Here is a 22,307-nt window from a genome sequence, read left to right on the forward strand (position 1 = left end):
GCTATGCCTAGTTCATTCGTATGTAAAATTTACTTCTTACTTATCAAAAATAAATAAATAAATAAGTAAACGATTATATCAATAGAATAGGCATAACCCAAGTATACAAGATGGTATACAAGAGAAAACACCTATTTAGGAAGGAGAAGGAAATAAGAAAAACATGTAGGTCTAAACCATTAAAATCTATAGCTATGGCCCATATGAATAACATTCTAACAAAAAAAGATCTAAGATCCTCAAATGATCGCTCCTTGTCTTCGAACGTCCAATCATTATGCTCATGCCATAAGCATCATCGAATACAAATAGGAATCATCTTCCACACGGCTTTGATTTGTGGAATACCTCCTAGATTTGTCCAACAAGCCAAGAGCGCCTCCACTGTGGCGGGCATAACCCATGCTACCTCTAATCTGGCAAACACCTCAACCCATAACGCTCTAGCAACATCACAATGCAATAGAAGATGATCCACAATTTTACCGCTCTTCTTGCACATGCAGCACCAATCTATTATGATCACCCCGCGTCTTCGCAAATTATTTGTCGTCAAGATCTTTCCCAGTGAAGCTAACCATGCAAAGAAAGTCACCTGTGTGAGAGACTTATAGAATGATCGAATCGAGAATGTGCCTTTACCTGCCCATACCCACCACAATTTATCTTTTCCTTGGATGCTCGGCCTCACAGAACACAGAAATCGAAAGAACTCCTCAAATCTTGAGCCGCCCTGCTAAAGATTATGTTCCACTGTATTTGATCCCCAGCTATCACCATAAAATCAGCCACCGAAACTTCTTTTTCACATGCCATCCTGAATACTGAAGGGAATAAATCTTTTAGCGTATTATTTCCACACCATATGTCGCTCCATAATTTTATTCTAGAATCATCTCCCAACACAAGTCTAGCGTGACAAGAGAACACCTTCCATTCACGACTAATATGCTTCCAAATCCCCACTCCATGAAGCCCATTTACCTCTCTACTACCCCAACCCCCCCTACGCACTTCCATATTTATAATCAATCACCAACTTCCATAGAGCTTCTTGTTCCATGTTATATTGCCACAACCAAAGCTTCCAACATGAGCTTCCAACATCTTAATAAGCATTAGATCCTATGAGCTTTAAATGCAGCTTTCAGTCAGCATAATTATGCATCTTCTCATTCTTCATAGATTTATTGTAAAACCTCATGCTTGATGATAAAATTGTTTTGCCTTCTGCTTAGATGCTTTCTCTTGTTTAAGCTCTGTGGCTTGAGCTAAGCCCCCTTTTCTGTAATCACACCTCCCCAAGCCAGGCTGGTCAAATTGGCTAACAGATTACTTGGAACCAGACCAGGCCAGTTCCCGAGTTAGAAGTTGACTGATTGGCGTCAACACTAACCTTTTTTCTAGATCCACCTAACATCAATAACTCAACCGCTGCCACCTTTACGCAGTTTTAGACAAGTTTCCATATGTGAAAAGAGGTAGAAATATCTGACTACCAGAGTTGTCCTGGTTTAGAAAGACCCACCTATGCCAAATGCGTTTTAATGAAGTGAATGCTGAATTTTAACTGAAAACTAAATTCTATATTTTACAGTGCATAGACCAATACTGAACCTTTAGGCAATTAATAATTTAGTAAACCTGATGATCATTGAGCTAGATTTTTAATTAGTAAGCTATTACAACACTCGCAATCAAAAGTTGATTTTTCTATTTTTCAGACTTCTCGTAATTTCCACTATATTTTAGTACACATAGGAACAGATCCACGCAAAAAAAGACATTTCGTTTGCAATTATTGAAATTGCCTTAATTTTAAAAAATGATTCATATGTACACTAAGAAAAGAAATTGTCACCCTGCAATTGCAAATATCCATACTGTACCACATATCTATATGCATTTCTGATTCTCTTGCATGGATTACTTTCATTTACATTTACTTTTCCTTTGTTTCTCATCATTCTCATATATTTCTTTTGATAGGTAAAATCAATTAAATAATAAGATCCAGGAGGAATTCTTTATCATTTTCATATATTTTGTCAGCATTAAATTGATATTTAAATTTTTTAACTTTTATCCTATAAAACAATGTATTTTTTATGACATCAGCTCAGACCACTGATCCACTGGTTAAACTACTAACCAGGCTTAGTTAGAGTCTAATAACTATGCTTACCACTCGGAACAAAAGAAAAAGTTCACTTAGGTTTGGAAGTGAAACAAATCACCTTGTCATCCATTGTGTCCTTATTCAGCACTGCATCTATCATGCGTCTTAACATTACAGCAACATATATACATTTTGCACGAAAATTATCCTGACGCACCTAGAAGAAATTAAAAAAAACAGAAGAAGAAGCATGATGAACCATCAAAAGTGTCGAATTGGAAAATGTTTTTTTTTTACAAGTACGAATTGGAAAATGCGAAAAGGAAAAAAAAAAAAAAAAAAAAAAACTTACTGGAACATTGGCAAGAAATATATGTCGCAGGATGGATAAAGCTCTACCTTCCTATTCCAAAAAATCAAAGAGCAGTTAGAGTTACAATTGTCAAAGCAAAAACAAAACAAAACAAAAATGATTGGAATGAACAAGAAATCTGTCATACACATAAACAAATAAATATACAGTAAAATATGTGTGTACATGCTTAAAGGTGCCACACACACACACACACACACACACACACACACACATAAGAGAAAGAGGACCTTCACTGATGAAGCACCAGAATAAGTGGACTTCTTCACCTGCAACAACAAGATTATAGGGCTTCAGAGACGTACAACCACCACCGATAACAATAAACATTAAAGAACACATCAAGAATTTGCCAATTTTTATTTTAGTTTCAGAGAGAGGGAGAGAGCACTCAAGAGTCAAGTCCATAAACATGGGAAAGCTTCATTGGAGTTGCTAGAAGTGGACCAGAGTGAAAAAAAATGGATTCATTATAAATTACCCATGATACTCAGAAACCAAGAATCAAAATAAAACCAGGACACCTTAGACAAAACCAGAGAAGCAGAAATTTACTCCAAAGCACAGAAGTATCTCATTGAAAGTATTAGAACAACGAAAAGCTATAAAAATAGTGAAGGTCGATTACCGATTTATAAGCTCAGATATTGATTAAAATGTCACCATTCCCTCTATGTGAAGCTTAGTTATCGAGTAAAATTTCACCATGGTTAGCTTCTAACTTTGTTGACAGTTTGAGATTCTTTCTCTCAATTCATCAAAAAACCATGCATATGAAATTATCAAAATTCCTCAAGTAGACTCAAAGCTTTAGCTAATCTAAACCAGATGTCTAACAGCAAAGACACAAAATAATCCGGCCAAAGATTTCAGCCAGTGAGTCTACATTGCCACAGACCAAGCTGTCTTTTATGATAAGTTGATCTCATAGAATTTGCATTGAAAGCTACAGAAGACCATTTCAAGCCAAGAACAGTCAACGGTAATCAAACAACATGAATTATTTGACCCAACAATTGCATTGCCAATTATCATATCAGACAAGTGTCGTGTCCACACCATCAATAATGGTCAGCAAAATGAGAGACCTTATGTTTGAACAAAGAAGTAAAATGCCAAAATCATGAAGTAAACTACACTGAATACAAAGCAGTATCACACCTTTGTCTCAAGATGCTCTAAGGCCTGCTGTTTCGTGTATACACCAAACTTTTTTGCACATTCCTGAAAGTAGGGCAACAAACTGAAAAGGTAAGATTAACAGGGAGAAAATGGAACGGAATTGTAAAAGAGAAGTTCTGAAGACTCAAAATATAGATATAAGGACATAATTGAAAAAAATAGTCTGTCAGCCATCACAGGTATTGGAAATAATCAACCACCAAAACATTTTACAATCATAAAAAGGCATAAATCTCATTTTCAGTATTAGTTACCAGTTAGATTATTTAGTTAAAAAACTACTACTTACCTTTTTAAGTATGCATGCAAAACTCACCATTCTCTACTTTGGTAGACAATGAATCACCACATGAAATAAAAACACACACAAATAAATATAATGCCAAAACATTGAAGGTTGCTTGATAATAGAAAACCTAGTGGATAGTAGAGACAATAAAACAGTGCCCACAAAAATGAAGAACTGCTAATTTTTCTTTCTCAGATAGCATAGCATTGCAAGGCCACACATAAGCAACTTTGTAACAGGAAAAAAAAAAAAGACTCAGAAAAGAGATCTCCGAGGTTCTAAAGCCTGCATCCACCCTAAAGTCCAAAGACCTATCCCTAGTACAGGTCCCAAGGAAGAATGAAACGCCCAAAACAAAAGCAAAAATGAACAAACCTCCAGAATTATTTAAGCAATAAAACCATATTAAGAACCTAAAGCACTGCATAGCATGATTAGAGCAAATCAAGGTAACTTCGTATGAGAAAGAGAAAATTGACAAAAGGAATTTCATGGGATCTAAAAGCCCATCTTGGGGGCCCAAGTATCTCCTTTCTACACTATAGCTGTCAAGAAACAAGAAAAGGCCAAAAAAATTCAGAAACAAATCATTGGCATATTGTTGACCTCTATAGATGGCAAAAGTAGGTCACTGTATCGAGGATCTCTTCCAACCATCTGTACGACTTCTTGATCACTCTCCATTCCCATGGCCTTCATGACCACCAAAATAGGAATCTGCAGAAGGTTATGAAAATTTAAAAAATAGCAAAGCCTAATCTTACAACAAGAAACGAGAGAAGCAAAAAAGGAGATTAGATTGGAAAGGGGTAAGAAGAAAGGAAAATGGTGGTCATATGAATACCTTGTTTACAAACTGATTTAAATGCAAATACATCTTCCCTTTTTCCATCAAAATAACAGTTTTGCTTTTTCGTTCCTCGGTACTGCTTGTCACAGATGCATTTATGCTGAAACCCAGTGCAGAGAACCACAAATAGATCATCAGTAATTTTTTTAAAATAGTCAAACAAAATATTGGAAGAAAACAAAGGTCCAACACTTATTTTATATCACCCCACGAGGAATGGTGCATGTGCCTCAATCATTGCATGATCATATCACATTTATCTTAAAAAAACTTCTTCAAAAAACAAAATTTGATAATTAATACAATAATAAAATTTCTTTTAAAAAAAAAATGAGTCAAAGTCACTAGACAGAAACATATATGTAAGTTTCAAGAAGCAAAAAGCACAGTATGATTAATAAAGTTAAGAGTGGCATAATGGTACCGACATTTACATATCAAAAGAAGGAGACAAAAAAAGGACCAGCTGGAAGTTTATATGGCACTTCAATTCAAAGAATAAAATACTTTATAAATTATTTGTCAAGCTATAAGATTCGTGTCTTGGATCAGAAAATATGGAAGCCATTATCTGCCTTACACTCCTCTTGCTCAACTCCTTCAGTATGTTTTTTCATCTCTACACTTTTTTTCCAATTAGTTCTTCCTAACACCTTTCTCTCACACTAGAGTATAGAATCTTCTTACCTGTCCTTACCTAACATTTTGTGTTAGAACTGCCAAAAAAAATCATATATCTTGTGCTCAACTTGCTAAGAAGACATGCCCTGTCTTTCTAAAATTAACTAGAATTATTTTTAACTACTGCCACCAGCATTTAAAGTTAGCATCTGGATGACTGAATTCATGCTGATGCAATTGAAAGACTAACCAGATCACTTGAATGGCGCCAAAAGATAATGAGAGAACAACAATCATGTTAAGCAAGAGGAACACGGAATGAAGTGGAAAAGGCTGTCATAAAAAAGCAATAAGAAACACTTACTTTCCCTTCTTGTCAGTATCAATAATAATCCTATTCTTTGATAGCTGTTCCTGTATCAACATCACCTGGAGATGACTGGTAATGTCATGATATGCTAAAAAACTGGAAACTACCGAGAAAGAAAATTGGAATAATGTTCATTTAAAATGGAGTACATAAGTATTAAAAAAATGTCGTCATCATTATAACATTAGATAGCAAGACCATACAAAGTTCTACAAATGAGATAGATGAAAATAGCATAAACAAGATGCCTAGACATGTATATGGGCACCATACACTAGGATCAAAATTTACAACAAATGTTAATGAAAGTCCTTGTGCGCCAAACTTGTATCTGTATGCATGTACTGGGATTCATTCCTTCCAGCACACTATCACATTTGGTCTATTTTTTCAGTAAACAAGATTTTATTAATCATAAGGATAGGCCAAAGCCCAAGTAGATGGGATATATACAAGAGCAACGCCTAGGCGTGATGTTCTAGTGATACAAGAAATTCATAAATGTTCATGCCATTAAAATCATTTACAATCAACCAATGGAACAAAGTATACTATCACATTGGGTCCATTATACTACACAGTTTTCCATGCTAGAATTGAAAAGGAGTCAAAACATTAAATAATGTCGTGCAGACATCAAGAAAAAGGTCCAACAATTTAAGAAAACAATTATGGAAACAATAAAAGGATCAGAATGAGTTTTAAAATGTTTGCATACAAACAAGAGACTTAGTCTATCCACCTTTTCATCTAAAAGGCCAAGTTGATCGGCAGTAGGCAGATTCAATAATTTTTTCTAGGTAATAAAGAAGTTTTATTCATAGAAGTAGGCAAAACCCAAGTACACGGGGAGTATACATGCGAATAGCCTAATTAGAGTTTACAATCAAAAGTAGAAGATCATGCACATTCAGCCCATTACAAACAATAGCCCCCACCCGTAAGAACAAAGTGTTAAAAAAGAGAACTTTAAGTTCATCCGTTTAGGCAGATTCAATAACTCATAGAACCAATTTTCAACTTTTTGCACTGAAGTGCTTTTAACATTGTTGCCTAATGTAATACAAGTCAGAATGGCACCTTCTCTGTCCCTTTGATAATAAAATATCCTCCAGGATCAAGGGGACACTCACCTGCAGTCAGCAGAAAAATGGAAAGAAAAAATTCATGTAAATGTAAGAACAAAACATGGTAGGAGCACAAAAGAGGGGGGAAGATAGAAGTAAATATCTGAATTTTTGAAAGCAGACCAAGTCTTGCAAGATCAGCTTCATCTTTTCCATATAAGACACAGCGGCAACTCCGTAACATGATAGGCATTCTTCCAATAACAACCTCATTCTGCAAGACACAGTTTATGTAATATTTAAATACATGCCACCAAACTTAACCTACAGTTGTTTCTAGAAGTACCTTCTCCATCAATTGATACAACCAAAATTGACTTAGAATTTCTAGAAGTACCTTTTCCAATCTTATCTTTTGGGTATGACTTCCTTGAATGTACTCTACACTGACCAAAATTGGAGCAGAATACCTTGAATTTGCAACACATCAATGCAAAAAAAAAGTTAGTATATAAGCCAACAGTTCTCAAATAGTTGTATGAACCACATTAGCTTCATGTCACAGCAATGGTATTATGGTATACTTCCGTACATAGAAATCCAATCCTAACAATCAAAGAGAAGCTTATTCCATGAACCCAATAGTGTTTAGGGACTATGTTTCATTATCAACTGCATAGCTTTGTATCTTATTAAAAAAAATGCATGCCTTTGTAGGTTACTAGAAAATGACATTCTTTGATGCTGTTGGGTTAGGAGGGCAAGAAGCAAGTTCTTCAAGGATGAAACCAAAACTGAAATAAATAATAATATAATCATCGAGATCATTATGGGTTGTGCTCAAGATTCTTTGCATCGTCAAGCAAGATGACACATCATTCCCGTTTCACATTACATCTTTAAAATTCAGCACCATAATGCTAATAGCAGTCCTATGAATAGGATAGTAAACTAGATCTAAATGCAAAATATATGAACATGAAGTGGGCAAATGGACTGTACGTCATATCAGATAACCGGCACATTTGGGGATTAATTTCTTCGCTCACACCATCCCTTGGCATTGAGGGCTCACCAATTCTAACATCTTTGAACCTGCATAACAAGGGACAGGAGAAAAGACTCAGTTGCAGGAACTGAAACTACGAAAAAGCCTCAAAAATTGAATCTTAACACTCCACTTCAAACATGATCTCCAACAGAAATTCCTCACTATAATCAAGCAAAATAATTGGCAGCCATTACAGCAAGTATGGCAGAATGCTAAATGGAAGCATCAAGGACATTAGTCCTACACCACGGTACTCATCCCAGAACAGCCTCAATTTAGATTTTAGCCACAACAAACCAATTAATATCAATGCAACCCCCAAAATTGGATAACTCACCAGATATAGATACTCGGGTCGACACTGGATGCTATACGATCATTAGCACGGACAATCTTCTGGATCCCGTGATTCACAAAGTAATTAAAAGAATCCAAATGTTGCTTCACCAGTCCTCTCACCTACAATTCTCAGAATACCATTCTAATAGTTATACCTACATATACACTACAATACACGCGCATATGTTTATAATATATGTATATATGCATATAGTTTTCTTAATATGAGTAAAACCTTATACGTAATAAATTTCCTATATATATTGCGCACACGCACGATACTATATTACTCATACATGATATTACTTTTTAATACACATTACGAAAATTCGTATTTGTATCTGCACAGACACAGCGATACTCCATGAGAGTGTACACAGACATATACATGCGTACATATGCATATAGGCCTACCTAAGTACATATGTAATACCTTTAGGAATTCGGGAACAAGCTTGTATTTGTCAACGGCGGACTTGATAGGGGCGGCGAGGAATTGCTTTTCGATGCCGTAATAATCGGGCAGCTGCTTCCCAACGCTGAACCCATTTTTTACGGGTCACGCAAATTATCAAAAATAGATGCAAATCGAAAATCGAAAAAAATTCCCGACAACTCGTAGTAACAAAAACCGTGAAAATGGAATCGAACAAACAACAAAAATGGCGTACTCTTTGTTTTGCTTCGTATGCTCTTCCAAGGAATCCTGCTTAAGGCCCATTGTGGATGATTACACTGCGCGGCGGTGTGAAAATTTAATTGCAAACGAACGCGCTCAGGACAGTGAGGACACAAGGCCAGCCTACAATTCGCTTATTTGTGTTTAAACTTTAAACCCTTCTTAAACCCCCACTCGGTTATCTGACTTCTGTTCCTTTGGGGTTAGGATTCTTATAAGTAACACTCTAGATATAAATTTCACACTCTACACGTTATTTAAAAAATATATAATTTTATTTGAGAATAAAAAAATAAAATCACATATTCTTTAAGTAATGTACAAAGTGTGAAACTTATGTGTAACACTTCTCTTCTTAAAAATTATTAAATAGTCTTAAAAATTCTTTATATTAAAATATTTGTTAATTTAAAATATAGAAAAATTGGAATAGAATAAATCTATTTTTAAGTCTTGTTTTTTACACATTCATATTAGTAATATATTTAATATGTCAATAAATAAACTTATAAATAAATTTTATTTTTCACGTTATAAAATTGTGAAATCCATTTTCATCAACGTACTGTGATCTACATCTTTAATATGTGGCAAGTTGTTCTCAATTTGGAAAATCCTACTTGTGTGTGTGCCTAGCATCTTTCTTTAATTCCTCTCCTAATGGCTTGATCTTGTTGATCAAACAAATCTTCCATTCATATCAGTAGTTTATTTCTCCATTTTAGAAATTTGTCTGCTTCGATTTTCATGTATTTCACTAAACTTTTGCCTTGCCCATAATGATTTCTTATTCCATAAAGGGGAGGGAATACGCAACCTATTATAAAGAGTAATAATTTGTACAAGTCTTAAATATACAAATCTCGTGCAAGTATTTTATAAAAAATAGTGGACTCCTACCTTGAAAAAGTAAAAAAAAAAAATTATTTTATTTTGGTAGGGTCTACATTTATCAAAGGACTTGTGCGGACTTGTTCATTGAGAGTTGTACCTAACATTACTCTACTATCAATTCCTTGTACGTTCCATCGTAATGTCCCAACCTTGAAATTTTAAACATGTTAATTTCATTGCCTATGATTTAGGATAAAAAAAAAATATCCCACATTTATAATGCAAAATCCACAGGACCGCACTCTTCATCAAATATAAATTTCATTGCAAGAAAATACAAAAATGACATGTTTATAACTCTAAAAGCAATGAATCAAATGCCTAAATCGTGCCATACGTACATGCGAGCATATATGACAAAAACAGCTAACTCTTCCAATTTAACGTTTTAAGTTTTAACATCATACTTGAGATCCTTGAAATGTTTTTGGTTCCTGAAAGTAACTGTATATACACAATAAAGAGACCTAGGTAGCACAGCTGCCATCAGTCACACTTTCAGAGGAAGCTCCATCAGAGCCCAAAAGAGCAGACCTCCTTGACCAGTATTGTTGAAACCTCTGTCTTGCATATTCAATGTAAGCGAAGTCGATTTCATTCACATGTTCCTGAACAAGATAACAGAAGATGAAACTAAATGAGCTTGCAAAAATCGAATGCATGTAATTTTCTCCCTAGCATTTTCCCATAACTTGTATAAATATACCATAAAAATCAACAATTGACCCAGATGGCAAAAAATTTCCGGTGCAAGGCAATTTTAGGAGGGTCCCCATGGCACTTGGCAAGTTATTAAGAGAGTGAAAAAGCGTTCAAGTTCTAATAATGAAAGCTAACATGGGAAGGTAAGAACAGTACCGATATTATTCCCCATAAGCCCCAAAAAAGATGGCTCACTAGAGTATACTTCTCAACATCTTGAAGCAACAGCTCCACTTCATCGTCACTAGGTTCATTTCCTGCATTTGAATGAATGAATTCAGAGGACAGTATAAACATAACGTGAAATCTCAGGCGAAGTATAATTATAGTCACTAAAACAACTTTGTCATATGAAGAGAAATTGTTCAACAATTACAAGTATTTTTTATACAGGATGAAATATGAGTATTCAGAGGTAAATTGAACAGAGACACTATTGGGCTTTTGCTATTGCTGAAATGAAGACCAATTGCAGATTTTAACAGTTGTAATAGTGACCATCCTCATTAGAAGCCATAGTGAAAAGTATGTAAATACAATTATAAACCAAAGCAGAGAGAGGACAGTATCCTAGTGAAGATATCTTAAGCAAAACTATGGAAGGAAGCACATAGTTATATTACCTGAATAACTCAAATATATGCGCACAAATCTTTGACGCTCCTCCAAACCTGGCTTATGCCACAGGTAAAGAGAATTCCTTTTTAATCAGAGAAAATAAAGCAAAGCAAAACATGAGCAAAAGGAGGGGAAACCAGACAAACAGAAAAAATAAAACCAAAAGAAAAGGAAAAAAAATGAAATTTAACAAGTTGCACACCAGGATATTTACTGAAGTCCAGAATATGAGGTGTTTCCGTATGATAGTCAGCAGCCATCTCACAAAAATGATTTGCTATGTCAAACGCAACAGGATTATAACTTGCATACTCATAATCCTGATAATGAGGATAGAATTAAAATCAATTATGGCTTACTATATCATAATAAATTATTTGAGCAGTTGGGAAAGAAAATCATTAATTATGTGAAAAAATTAAACCAAATAGTTAAGTCCATATTGAATAAAATCGCTTCACCATCCATATATAAAGGTGATGAAATATTCATTTCTTACATGACCAAAAAATTGTTGTCCTGGTCAAAAATTCCAAAAAGCAAACAGAGTGAATAGATGCTGGCACAGGAGCTGCATGCAGATTTATGGCTCCAGGAAAGATAAATGCACAGCCAGGGATGACAAGTTCCCATTATTCATGTTATCATTTTCAATTGAACTGGAAAAAAAAAATCCCCTTTTAGAAGGATCCCATGGCTTCACACATTTTTGGCTTTTGATTTTTGAAGTTTGAGGATATTGTACAGTTGAGTTTGTAGAGTTGAGTTTAAAGAGAGAAAACAGGGAATAAAAAAGAAAAGGTAAATCATAAATCCAGATAACCAGCACAAAGGGGAACTTACAATGATGGTTATAGAATTGGTCACTTCATCAATCATTATGTTGCCATACTGCAAATCATTGTGGCAAAAACCTATACATTGATAAGCCCGTGAAAACTCCTTCTCCAATATAGGGATCTCCTCTTCTATTTTATCCAAACAAAAGGCTTCTGCTTCTTCAGGGAGAGACAAACTCTTAGCCACACGAATCCAATTTCTGAAGCAATATAAAAAAAAAAAAAAAAAATATTGTGTCTAGAGATCATACTGTAGAACCAACAATGTGCATGAAAAAAATAACCTTCCTTTGATTAAGATACATGCAACTGAATCTCCAGTTGTCAAAGAAAATAAAAATTATGTACCGAGGGAAGACATACCGTAATCTCTCCCACAGGCAGACATTCTTTGGACCTGGCATATCAAGATCATGAAACTCCTTCATTTTAGACGCTATAAGAGCAGATATTTCTGGGTCAAGCAGATCAGATGCTGATAGTGTCTGAAAATCACAAATACAGAAGACTGAAAACATAAATTTGATGAAGGGAATGTTAATGTTTTATTTTGTATACTTTCTGTGTCCACAGGCTTCGCCTATACATGTGTTTCTAATAAAATTACTTCTTACTTATCAAAAAAAATATTAATGTTTCAATTTGTATAAAGAACAAAGCGACACGTTTCTTATTGACCGACTTGAGAAAAGAAAAAGATAGGCGAACCACCAAAAACTGTTACTTCCACAGCAGAAAAAAAAGTGTCCACGATAGGCATGTCATTTCAATAATCATGGGAGACTTGATCTATCAATGTCTCGGTCCCTCTTATTTATCTTCAGATGGATATGCAAATTCGAATCTTAAATCTTAATGCAAGAACTGTATTATTATTTTTTATATATCAGTCCAATAAGAGCATTACTTCACCTGGACGAAATTTCAAATACATAATAACTTATACTAGAAGTTGAATGAAGCAAGAGCCTCTATACAGTTAGTTAAAACAAAATAGAAACTGGGAATATCTAATGCATTTCCAGGACTTTCAGAATTGAGAAGAATGCGGTTAAGAAAATTGAAAATATAATACCCGAGCACGGATGAACTCTTCAATACGCCCATTCGGGAACCGACCAAGAAGACGAGGTCCCTGCCCATGCTTTGACATGAACTCAAATGTCCGGATCTCATCATCTCGATCAAAGAACACTTCCACACCCTCCCCATAGATCCTAACAATAACTTTTCTCGATACATCCTCCGTCTTCGTGGGCCACTTTATTTGGAAAACCTGATTTGTCATTGCACCCTTAAGACGGATAACCTGCAACTCATTTGGGTCATGTACATCCCCCAATTGGCAGCCAATGATTTTAAAATCTCCACTGCTTCTCCTGGTAGTCGATGTTCTCTGTTGTCTAAGGCATTTTCTACAGCTCCCATGATAAAAGATCCACGATTTCCCACACAATATTTATTACAAAAATTCTGGGCAAATCAACCTTTTAAGTGTGGAAAAAATCCGATCTGCCAGCAGTAAATAATTAATTAGATACAAAAAGAACAATGTATATATACAACTACCTAACTTTCTCAAATATAAGTCTATTGTGAAAGATCCCCACTCTTCAATGCACAGACAGAATGTGTACCTGCATACAAATACAGCCTCGCAATTGAAATAAAAGTCTATCTATTGGAAATAAAAAAATAAGAATAACATAGCAAATTTAAGCCTGAACCAAGATTCCCACACCCCAGCTGGGCACCTCATTCTGCTCCCAACCAAAACAGGATATGCATGTGCAATTTCCATGACATCTATATAACTTCATGCAAACCAAAACAGCATCAATAAAATTCCCAATGTGAACAGAAACTTTTCAGACCACCTTACAATCAGGATTAAAAGAACCACTTCAGGCTTTAGCTTCCTTAATCAAATTTATTCTCTCTGTTTCTTTGTTAGGTTCTCTGTGGTTGCTGAATACAATTGCGAGCCAACTAACCACCACATATATTCCATTCCCATCACCAATTAAAATGCAATAAATGATTCCAAACCGTCAGTGACATGCAAAACGTAACCAAAGAAAATATCATCAGTTCCTTTTTTTTTAAGAATTCAAAAATTTTCTGATTTCCACACAAATTTCCGAGAAACCATTCAAACACAAAGGATTCTGTCAGTTTATGGATGCAAACAGAACAAAAACAACGCCGGATCGATCCGCACCTGAAGAAGAGCTAGCACGGAGGATTCGTTCACTGATGCGGACGATAACTTGACCTGATGAATCTGAGGGTACGGGAACCGTGGGAAAGAACCGAACGCGGCAGGGAGTGACGGTGCTTGGAGAATTTCTTTGAAGCGGGAGGCCTTGTTCTTTTTATGCCGTACTGGGAATTTTCTGTTATGTCGATTATGGGGTTGCCGTATTTATTATTATTTATTGCTGAAAATGATTACTATAATTTTTTAAAATTTTTACATAAAATATAATAAAAATTTTAATTTTTTTAAATATTAAAATAATAATAATATTAAAAATTAATATTTTAATAATATTTTACTTAACTTTTAAATTTTATTTAAAATTAAATCATCTCATGTTTCTATTCAAACCGCTAACTTAAGATCCGCTCCGTTTGACAAAGTCAGGGAGTGCGAACATTTTTGTTTTTTGAGATATGTAATTTATCCTCTAATTTTTATCATCTTTAATAGCATTTTAAATTAATTTCATGTCATAATGATTTTAAAAATAATAATTTAAAACGTATTAAATCAATAAATATAATTAATAATTAAAAAACCATGAATCGAGCCAAATTTTCGATCTATGAGGAGATCTTACTTAGAACGAATTTGATTTTTTTTTTCTAAATAAAATTGGATAGTTTAATTCTAACTAGAGATAAATGCAACTTGCCAGTCTTAAGGTTCGTTTAGACACTTGAAATATCTCAGATTCATGTGAATAATAGTAAAATAATTTAAATTAAGTTATTTTATTAGATTTTTAAAAATTATAAGAAAAATTTGAATAAAAATATTATAAAGTCAAAATAAATTATTTAAAAAATATAAAATTTTAATATAATTTTTGTTTTGAAATTTAAGAAAGTTATATGATTTTTGTGTTTAGTTTTGAAATTTGTATTAATTTTTGTATTTGAATAATAATTGAATAATGATTAGATAAAAATGTTAAAAATTTGAAATAAAAAAATATTTTGTGTTTAAGCGATGTTTAGTAAGAAAATTGCCAAAAGGTTTTGAAAGTTTTATCAATTCTTTCTCTCTCATCCCTTGTCCGAACAAGCCTTATAATATTTAGTATTTTTTTATGCAAAATTGTTTAATTTTGCATATATCTCAAAAGAAAATGTTATTAACCCAAGTAAAAATAATTATACCAAAAATGCTAAAAACTACAAGTCAAAAACCAATAATAATTCAGCCATCATTCACGATTTTGACTATACCAGCTGGATGTTGCCCATTGTGCAATATCATGCATGTATCGATTCTGAAAACGATGTATTTTTTTTTCTTCTCAAGTTTCAAACTTGTCCAACATTACTCTTGTGTCCCTTATGAGAGCATTGGCATTGGCTTCATCAAAGTTATCTCTAAAATTTGATGAAAAGTACATGATTTTTATAAATCTAAAACTTCTCTAGTCATAACTCCACATTGAATTAGCCATTAAATTTATCAAAATAATAATATAATATTATTTTTTTAATAAAAATATTTTTTATTTTTTTTCATATTTTACAATTACACTAATCATATGTTGATTAATAATTTAATTTGATTCTTACATTATTATTACAAGACGGTTGGAGATTAAATGTGAATAAAAAAAACATTTTGAGATTAAAAGTGAATAAAAAATAGATTTGATGAATGAATAGTAGACCTTCAAATTTGAAGAAACCTATAGATTTACTGTAGCTCAAAGTTTCACATTTATTTATTTGACTAATCCAATGCAGCCCTATTTTGATGAAATTCATCAAATTTTACATTTGGCTAAGCTTTTGATAAAGCCAATGCCAATGCTCTGACACCTTCTGCAATCCAATCTTGTGTATGATTTGATTCTGACAGTGCTGTTATTGTTCTCTAAGAATCCTCTTCTAATATGATGCTCTTAATCTATCTGAATTGTGCTTCTTTGACTCCTATAAATACTGTCATCACTTCACCTAAGTTTGGATTGCAATTCTCAAGATGGTATGCTACCATGAAAATTAAATCTCCATTGTGTGATCTGCAACTCGTAATTGAAGTACTTCCATTTGATCTCACCGCCACATCAAAGTTAATCAAGACTGTACCCGCTGGTGAGGGGTTCCAATTTTTCTTTAAAAAATCATTTTTTCTTTTATAACCCATGCATTACAATGGTCACTAAAGAATCTTCCTACTTTAATAACAAATTGTTCTATAGAAAGATTTGTTATAGACTTATGCACAATTTGATTTCTATAGAACCATAAGTTATCTTTGGCAATCACAGCAAAAATCTGAAACCAATGGACTTGATTTTTCGGGAGATGGAGTTTAAGGGCCGGATCCAAGATACAACTAATCCAGTCTTGAAGATTTTGACCAATGGAGGAGATGTTTATAGGCCAGGAAGTTTGTCTCAGACATTGTACTCATCTATTAATGCAATGTTTCTTTTCTGAGGGGGAAAAAAAAAAAAAAAATAGCAGTCCACGGGCAAAAGCCTCAGGTGATAAGCCCACCTCTCCAAGAGGATCTTAAGCTGGAATACAATCAAACAAAGACTATATATAGGAAAATATTAGTTTGTTCTCTCATTTTACTCTCTCACTTTGACTATTCATGTATTTGAATTTTATTTTAATTTTATTTTTATTTAATAATTAAGAAAGTGACTTTTAGTATATTGATATATTTTTGTATTTTTTAAAAATATTTAAATATGTTAAAAAAATATGAAAATAAAAAAATAAAATTTGTGCTATGCGGCACGCCCAGCAGTCAGCTAACATGACTCTTACCCATATCTCTTCACCATACCAGTCCACCCACCCAATTTTATTTTATTTTTTTTTATTTTTATATATATCAAAATATGGAATCTCAGCTGTTCATAAATAAATAAATCATGCTCATTCTTCTTCTTCTTCTTCTTCTTTTCTCTTTTATATATATATATATATATACACACACACACTAAGGTTTTGCAACCTCATACTACTAGTTAATTTTCAGACATTCCAAAATTAATGTTATTGTGTAAGCTGAGACTTCACATGTTGTCTGGCAGTTAGAAGCCAAGATCGAAGAGAATTTCCAATTTGGAGATGCAATCACTGATCAAATTGTTTTGCTGTTTAATAAAAGTTTTGAAATAACTAAAAAGATAAGTACAAATCAATTTGCATCTCGCAAATTCTCTCTTTGGATCTTCGATACATCTTAGGTTGTGGACAATAAAATACCCGTCCTCTTGAAGGCTAGGCCAAGCCCACCAAGCCACACTAGAGGACAAGAAGTGACCATAGGTGCAGAAGACGCAAGAGAAGAGTGTCAGAAGGAAGTGAGAAAAGGAAGGGATGCTCAAACACGCCAAGGAGGGTTAGACCTCACCTCTGCTGATAGACACGCAAAGAGACCGGCCACATCATGGCAGACAGGCACGCGTAAGTGGGCGTGATATAAAAGCAAGGGACCGGATGACCAACGAGGGCCTCTTCTTCTTCAACCTCTCGAGGGAGACATTTTCTCCAGCAATAAGATCTCCAGTTTTCTTTGTACAGTGAGAAATGAGAGGCCATGAGACTTTAAACAAGTATATTATAATGGATTTTCCCTCCCTGAGCGCACATGGACTTAGGCAACATGTCAAACCATGTAAATCTGTATATTCATTCCTCTTATTTTCTCTGCACTTATTTTCCATTCACCGCCATGGACGTATACATCGATACCATACAGCCGCACCAGAACATTGTCGAGGGCTCCAAACAACAACAATCAAGGCCCAAGTCGACCAGTGAGCCGAGAATGACTTTCTCTCATTCAGGCCTGTTTTGCGATTTTTTCCACATCAACATAGGTAGTCTAAAATACGGACACGTGATATTCTAATTATATCATGGGATATCGTGTCATTTAAAATTAATAAAAGTTAAATACTTATGTAAATCATTTTAATGTACCCAATAATTTTCCAATATGCAGCATTCTTTGTACTTCTCCTTGTGTACTTCAACACCATACTTTTTTACTTTACGGATAAAATAAAAGAGAATTTTCCTGAAGAGAGACTCAAAACCCTCCCAAAAAACTAAAAGGTTTTATAAATCGGCTGCCATTGACAGACATTATTAATCTTTTTCTGCTACTTGTACCTAAGAAATAATTCCCATGATGGAATCCTAAAGCAATATGTATTCAACACCTTACCAAGTTTCTGCGGCTTCAGAAGAATCAGAACCATGGCACTACATTACTTCAAGCATCACTCAAATATATACAATTAGATTGAAAAAAATGGTAGAAAACTTTCAAACATTTAAGATATGGCATAAGCAAAACTGGATTTCTAAGCATGCTCCTGATAAATGTGATATACATCTCTGTAAGGTTGCAGAACATATGTCTTAATCATAAAATTAGATACATTTATAATATGAAGCAAAAAACTGCAGCAAGATTTTTCATTTCAAGAATCATACCAACCAACTTTAATAACCAAGGAGTCCTGCTCACGACTCAGGCTGAATTTGGGAGTTGACATCAATCTGGGGTGCTTCCATGTCAGGGATATCTTCCCGAACAGATGAGAGTGATTCAGTCTGGCTTGGTGCTGAGGCTTGAATAATTTCTTGCGGTTTAAACTTGTTGACATAGTAACTTAGCGATGGCCCAGAGTATTCTACTGTCAGCACTTGAGGTGAGTTTTTACCAACTTGAAGGAGTACCGTTGAAGCTGCAGCAATAGAGATGAGGGCAAGGCCACCAGCAATTGCTGCAGTGTTCTCAGCTCCAGTGGAAGAAGAACCAGCAGTACCGGAGCTGATTGCAGTTTCTGCCACGTAAACTGCTGGCTGGGAGGTTCAGAAGATATTAGATGCAAAATGCCACAAAACTGAAGTACTGAGAGAGAAGCAGAGAAGATAGAAAAATACAGAAGAAATAAGTACCAATCCTAAGAACAGATGGCTGCAATAGTTCGTTTAGAGTTTTCTTCCTACCTGCTGTGTATACCAAAAATTCCATTGTTTCAACTTGGAAGTTTCACCGAAAACTCTGTGCTTAGGCCCTAGAACATGGGCACCTCTCGGGCGGGGGGACACATGATACTAACTCTTGATTCAGCACACTTCTATTGTAGTGTTTGAGTCGATATTATTACTTTCTGTCTACTCATAGTAATGTTATTCTTTTTCAAATCACTAAGTTAGTTATTTCTCTTGAAATATTTTGTTTATGTAGAGACGGGCCTTTTTTTAGGAGGCCTACAGCTAGTGGTAAAATGGCTACCTCTGATGGTCCAAATGGAATTGCAGGCTGTGGTAATTAACTCCTCAATCAATCTTGCAGGATTCTCAGATTTCTTATATACAAGAGACTGATAATTCCCTTGAATTCCCATCCAAAAGGATGAGCCGGGATTCACAGCCTAATTTAGAACATATCAGAAAGTGTAAAAGAGGGGAAAAATATATTCTTTTCCAAGTAGGTAGTATGAGGCATATGCAATCAAGATGTTGACAGAGGAACAATTTCATGACGACAAGGCAAAGAGAGGAAGTTTTGCATTTTCATGAATCAACCAGTCTCCTCCCAGGCTATCAGGAAGATACACTCAGCTATAAGATAGGAGGTTTGGCATTTTCATGAATCAACGAGTCTCCTATTCTATCATGAAGACACTCAGCTATATATGCACCACTTTTAAGCACTGTTCAGTTGATAAGAATTTGATAGATATGAGTGGCAGATATTCTGAAAAGGTTTTGCTCAATTCATTTACTAGCATGGTGATGACAATTTATTTATTCTGAAAAGGTTTTGCTCAATTCATTTACTAGCATGGTGATGACAATTTATTTCAAATCAATCATGCCGTGTAGATGGTGTGCAGTGTAGAGGCTTTAGAATAGAGTTATTCTATGTTTAATTATAATAAAAACATGTCGATGAAAATATCCTTGATGCAATTAAATGCAGTTTCTAGTACTCTGAATTTCATGGATAGGAGGAAGAGGTCAATTGAGTGAAAACAGTTTTGCTAACTAACATCAATTTCCTTGCCAAGGCTATCATATCTTGATTATGATGATAGCATTTATATATACCGAATTATCCCTCAAAATAAAATCAAAATAAATATTTGTACAAAGTTATGCTCATTATAATCATTTTTCACAAGATTCTTCCTTTTTTGCACATTATTTTGTCCTTCAACCAAATAAAATCTGCTAAAACACTCTTTTGTTAAAGTCCATGATAGCGTAATTAAAAAAAAAAAAACAAAACAAAAATGAACGAGAAACCTTGAAAATAATAAGAGCTTAAAACCACCAACCTCAACTGAATATATGTTCGTTTGCCCAGCAGTGTCTTTCTCAACATAACCTGTCCAACCCTGTTTGCGAGGTGGAAATGTTCCTACCACTTTGGTCTTCTCCCCTGCTAACCACTCCATGCTGACCTTCCCGACCTAATTTTACAGTAAGAAAAACACCAAACTTATTATGCCAAAAGCATCCACATGTTCCTGATATTAACTGCACTTCTATTTGACAAAAGCATAAATAGCACAATTGATAAAGTAGGCAAAATGATATGAGTGAGTGAGCAAGCTCTTCTTTCAGAAAACCCATGTCACATCGAGACTTAAAATTTCAAAAATGAAGTGAATCCTTAGTACTCTGACATGAACCATAGTATGCAAATCTTGTGAGGAAATGAGGCTACCACATCAGTTTAGCACTGCCATGAATCCTGGTTACCAACTTGTTAAGCTGATAAAGTAGCTGCAATTATATTGTCATTATGCCAATGGCATATGTGAAACTAGACAAGAACAATTGCCAAGACGAAGTAAACACCTTGAGAATCTTGAGTTGAGGCCTCGATACATGTGCAGACACCTACTTAAGCCTAAAAGTTCAAGTATATAGAAGGGACCTGATCATGTATCAACCCTTTTACTTTAAAAGTGTGCAACTCAACACTCACATATGTACCATAACAAGGTCAATAGACCTGGAAAGAAAAACAACTTAAAACAGAAAATCTATGGAAAATCTAGCTAATACTACCGCTCTTTATTATATGATAGATAAAGCTGAAGGAAACTTTTAGAACTGAGCATTATAACAAAAATCTTAAAATTGACTGAAAAATCTAAGAGTTTGTATCAATCAACAAAAGCTAAACTCATCACGTCGATTCAACATATTTTCTAATGGAACATCTGAATCAAATTCCGAATTATTCCAATGAAGTAAGAGTAAAAGTCACTTTTTTTTTTCTTTTTTTTTTTTCCTGAAAACCCCCATATATCTGATATCTAATATTTTCCCATATTTCTTCGCACCAAAAGTACAGAAAGAGAGAGAGAGCTAATCACCTCCTTATCAGGAGCACATTCTTCAACATTGCAGTCAGCGTCTTCAGTGGAAGCCTTGACAGTGAAGAGGCTGGAAGTCCGTACTTTACTCACACTCTGGTACTTGTTGTTGAACCACCTTTGCGTTGGGAAGGTGCAGGTGTTGGCTGCAGCCATCACTGCTTGTGATGCACATGCCATCCTTTGAAACAAGATAACAGGGTTCAGAAAGACTTGACAAGTAATGAGACCTGACCTTGCAGAGGTTGTATATATGTCTTGGAAAAAAGTATATGATTTTCTTTGTGGGTTTTTTCTGGGGTTGGAGTTTGACAGAGAAGTTTGGATTTTGCTGGGGGTGGTGGAGAGAGTGAGAGAGAGACACGAAGTCGAAGGGATGATATTTTTGTGTTCTGTGGTGGAGTTTGAGTGTGGCGGCTGTGTGGACTCGATCTTTACATGCAGAATCTGGGCCGGGCTTGTCAGACTTGGCCTGTTGACTGTTGTTTCAACAGAAAAAAACCGAAGAGATATGGTTGCAAACTAACTTTAAAAGTTTTAGCAAAATCAATATCAATAATATTATATATATATATATAAGCAATGTTATATGCAATGTAGAGTACACAAATACCGTATAGTCGTTTTAAAAAAGATTGAGATTCATTATTAAAAAATTATTATTTTTTCATATGGGTCATGTATTTATTAATTTTTT

General features: G+C 34.5%; 3 protein-coding genes across 4 annotated transcripts in view; all 3 read right to left on the reverse strand.

The window, feature by feature from the left end:
- LOC121241214 (DNA-directed RNA polymerase III subunit 2) overlaps positions 1-9,129 on the reverse strand; it is a 30,508-nt gene extending 21,379 nt beyond the window's left edge. For both annotated transcript variants that reach the window (XR_005935685.1, XM_041138899.1), the window contains exons 1-14: positions 8,933-9,129; positions 8,695-8,800; positions 8,260-8,381; positions 7,874-7,966; positions 7,269-7,341; positions 7,055-7,145; positions 6,885-6,937; positions 5,799-5,863; positions 4,808-4,913; positions 4,570-4,680; positions 3,654-3,716; positions 2,723-2,761; positions 2,472-2,522; positions 2,238-2,336 (exon numbers count right to left, since the gene is read on the reverse strand). Coding sequence is in view for 1 of the 2 variants with exons in the window: in XM_041138899.1 (XP_040994833.1) it covers positions 2,238-2,336; positions 2,472-2,522; positions 2,723-2,761; positions 3,654-3,716; positions 4,570-4,680; positions 4,808-4,913; positions 5,799-5,863; positions 6,885-6,937; positions 7,055-7,145; positions 7,269-7,341; positions 7,874-7,966; positions 8,260-8,381; positions 8,695-8,800; positions 8,933-8,982 (1,122 nt within the window). In the remaining variant the exon portion in view is untranslated. The remainder of the gene's footprint in view (positions 1-2,237; positions 2,337-2,471; positions 2,523-2,722; positions 2,762-3,653; positions 3,717-4,569; positions 4,681-4,807; positions 4,914-5,798; positions 5,864-6,884; positions 6,938-7,054; positions 7,146-7,268; positions 7,342-7,873; positions 7,967-8,259; positions 8,382-8,694; positions 8,801-8,932) is intronic.
- A 949-nt stretch (positions 9,130-10,078) lies between these two features.
- LOC121241540 (probable choline kinase 2) lies at positions 10,079-14,417 on the reverse strand. Its single transcript, XM_041139347.1, is given in 9 exon segments — positions 10,079-10,442; positions 10,693-10,793; positions 11,160-11,207; positions 11,357-11,474; positions 11,998-12,193; positions 12,357-12,478; positions 13,069-13,331; positions 13,334-13,505; positions 14,215-14,417. Coding segments are annotated over 8 exon segments (1,077 nt in total). The 5' UTR covers positions 13,422-13,505; positions 14,215-14,417; the 3' UTR covers positions 10,079-10,301.
- A 4,137-nt stretch (positions 14,418-18,554) lies between these two features.
- Positions 18,555-22,011, reverse strand: LOC121241438 (protein MAINTENANCE OF PSII UNDER HIGH LIGHT 1-like). Its single transcript, XM_041139217.1, has 3 exons — positions 21,611-22,011; positions 20,561-20,695; positions 18,555-19,076 (listed from the first exon to the last, which is right to left on the reverse strand). Exons 1-3 carry the CDS (start codon positions 21,788-21,790, stop codon positions 18,735-18,737), a joined length of 657 nt encoding a protein of 218 aa, XP_040995151.1. The 5' UTR covers positions 21,791-22,011; the 3' UTR covers positions 18,555-18,734.
- Between the last annotated feature and the right edge of the window lie 296 nt (positions 22,012-22,307).

The sequence above is a fragment of the Juglans microcarpa x Juglans regia genome, chromosome 7S, assembly GCF_004785595.1.
Source record: "Juglans microcarpa x Juglans regia isolate MS1-56 chromosome 7S, Jm3101_v1.0, whole genome shotgun sequence".
In the NCBI taxonomy this organism is placed as follows: Eukaryota; Viridiplantae; Streptophyta; class Magnoliopsida; order Fagales; family Juglandaceae; genus Juglans; species Juglans microcarpa x Juglans regia.

Coding starts and splice junctions, on each gene's coding strand:
- LOC121241438 (XM_041139217.1), bottom strand. CDS start 21,790: ATGGCATGTGCATCACAAGCAGTGATGGCTGCAGCCAACACCTGCACC. Junction 20,696..21,610: donor AATGTGCTCCTGATAAGGAG/GTGATTAGCTCT, acceptor CTGTAAAATTAG/GTCGGGAAGGTCAGCATGGA. Junction 19,077..20,560: donor CGAACATATATTCAGTTGAG/GTTGGTGGTTTT, acceptor TGAACCTCCCAG/CCAGCAGTTTACGTGGCAGA.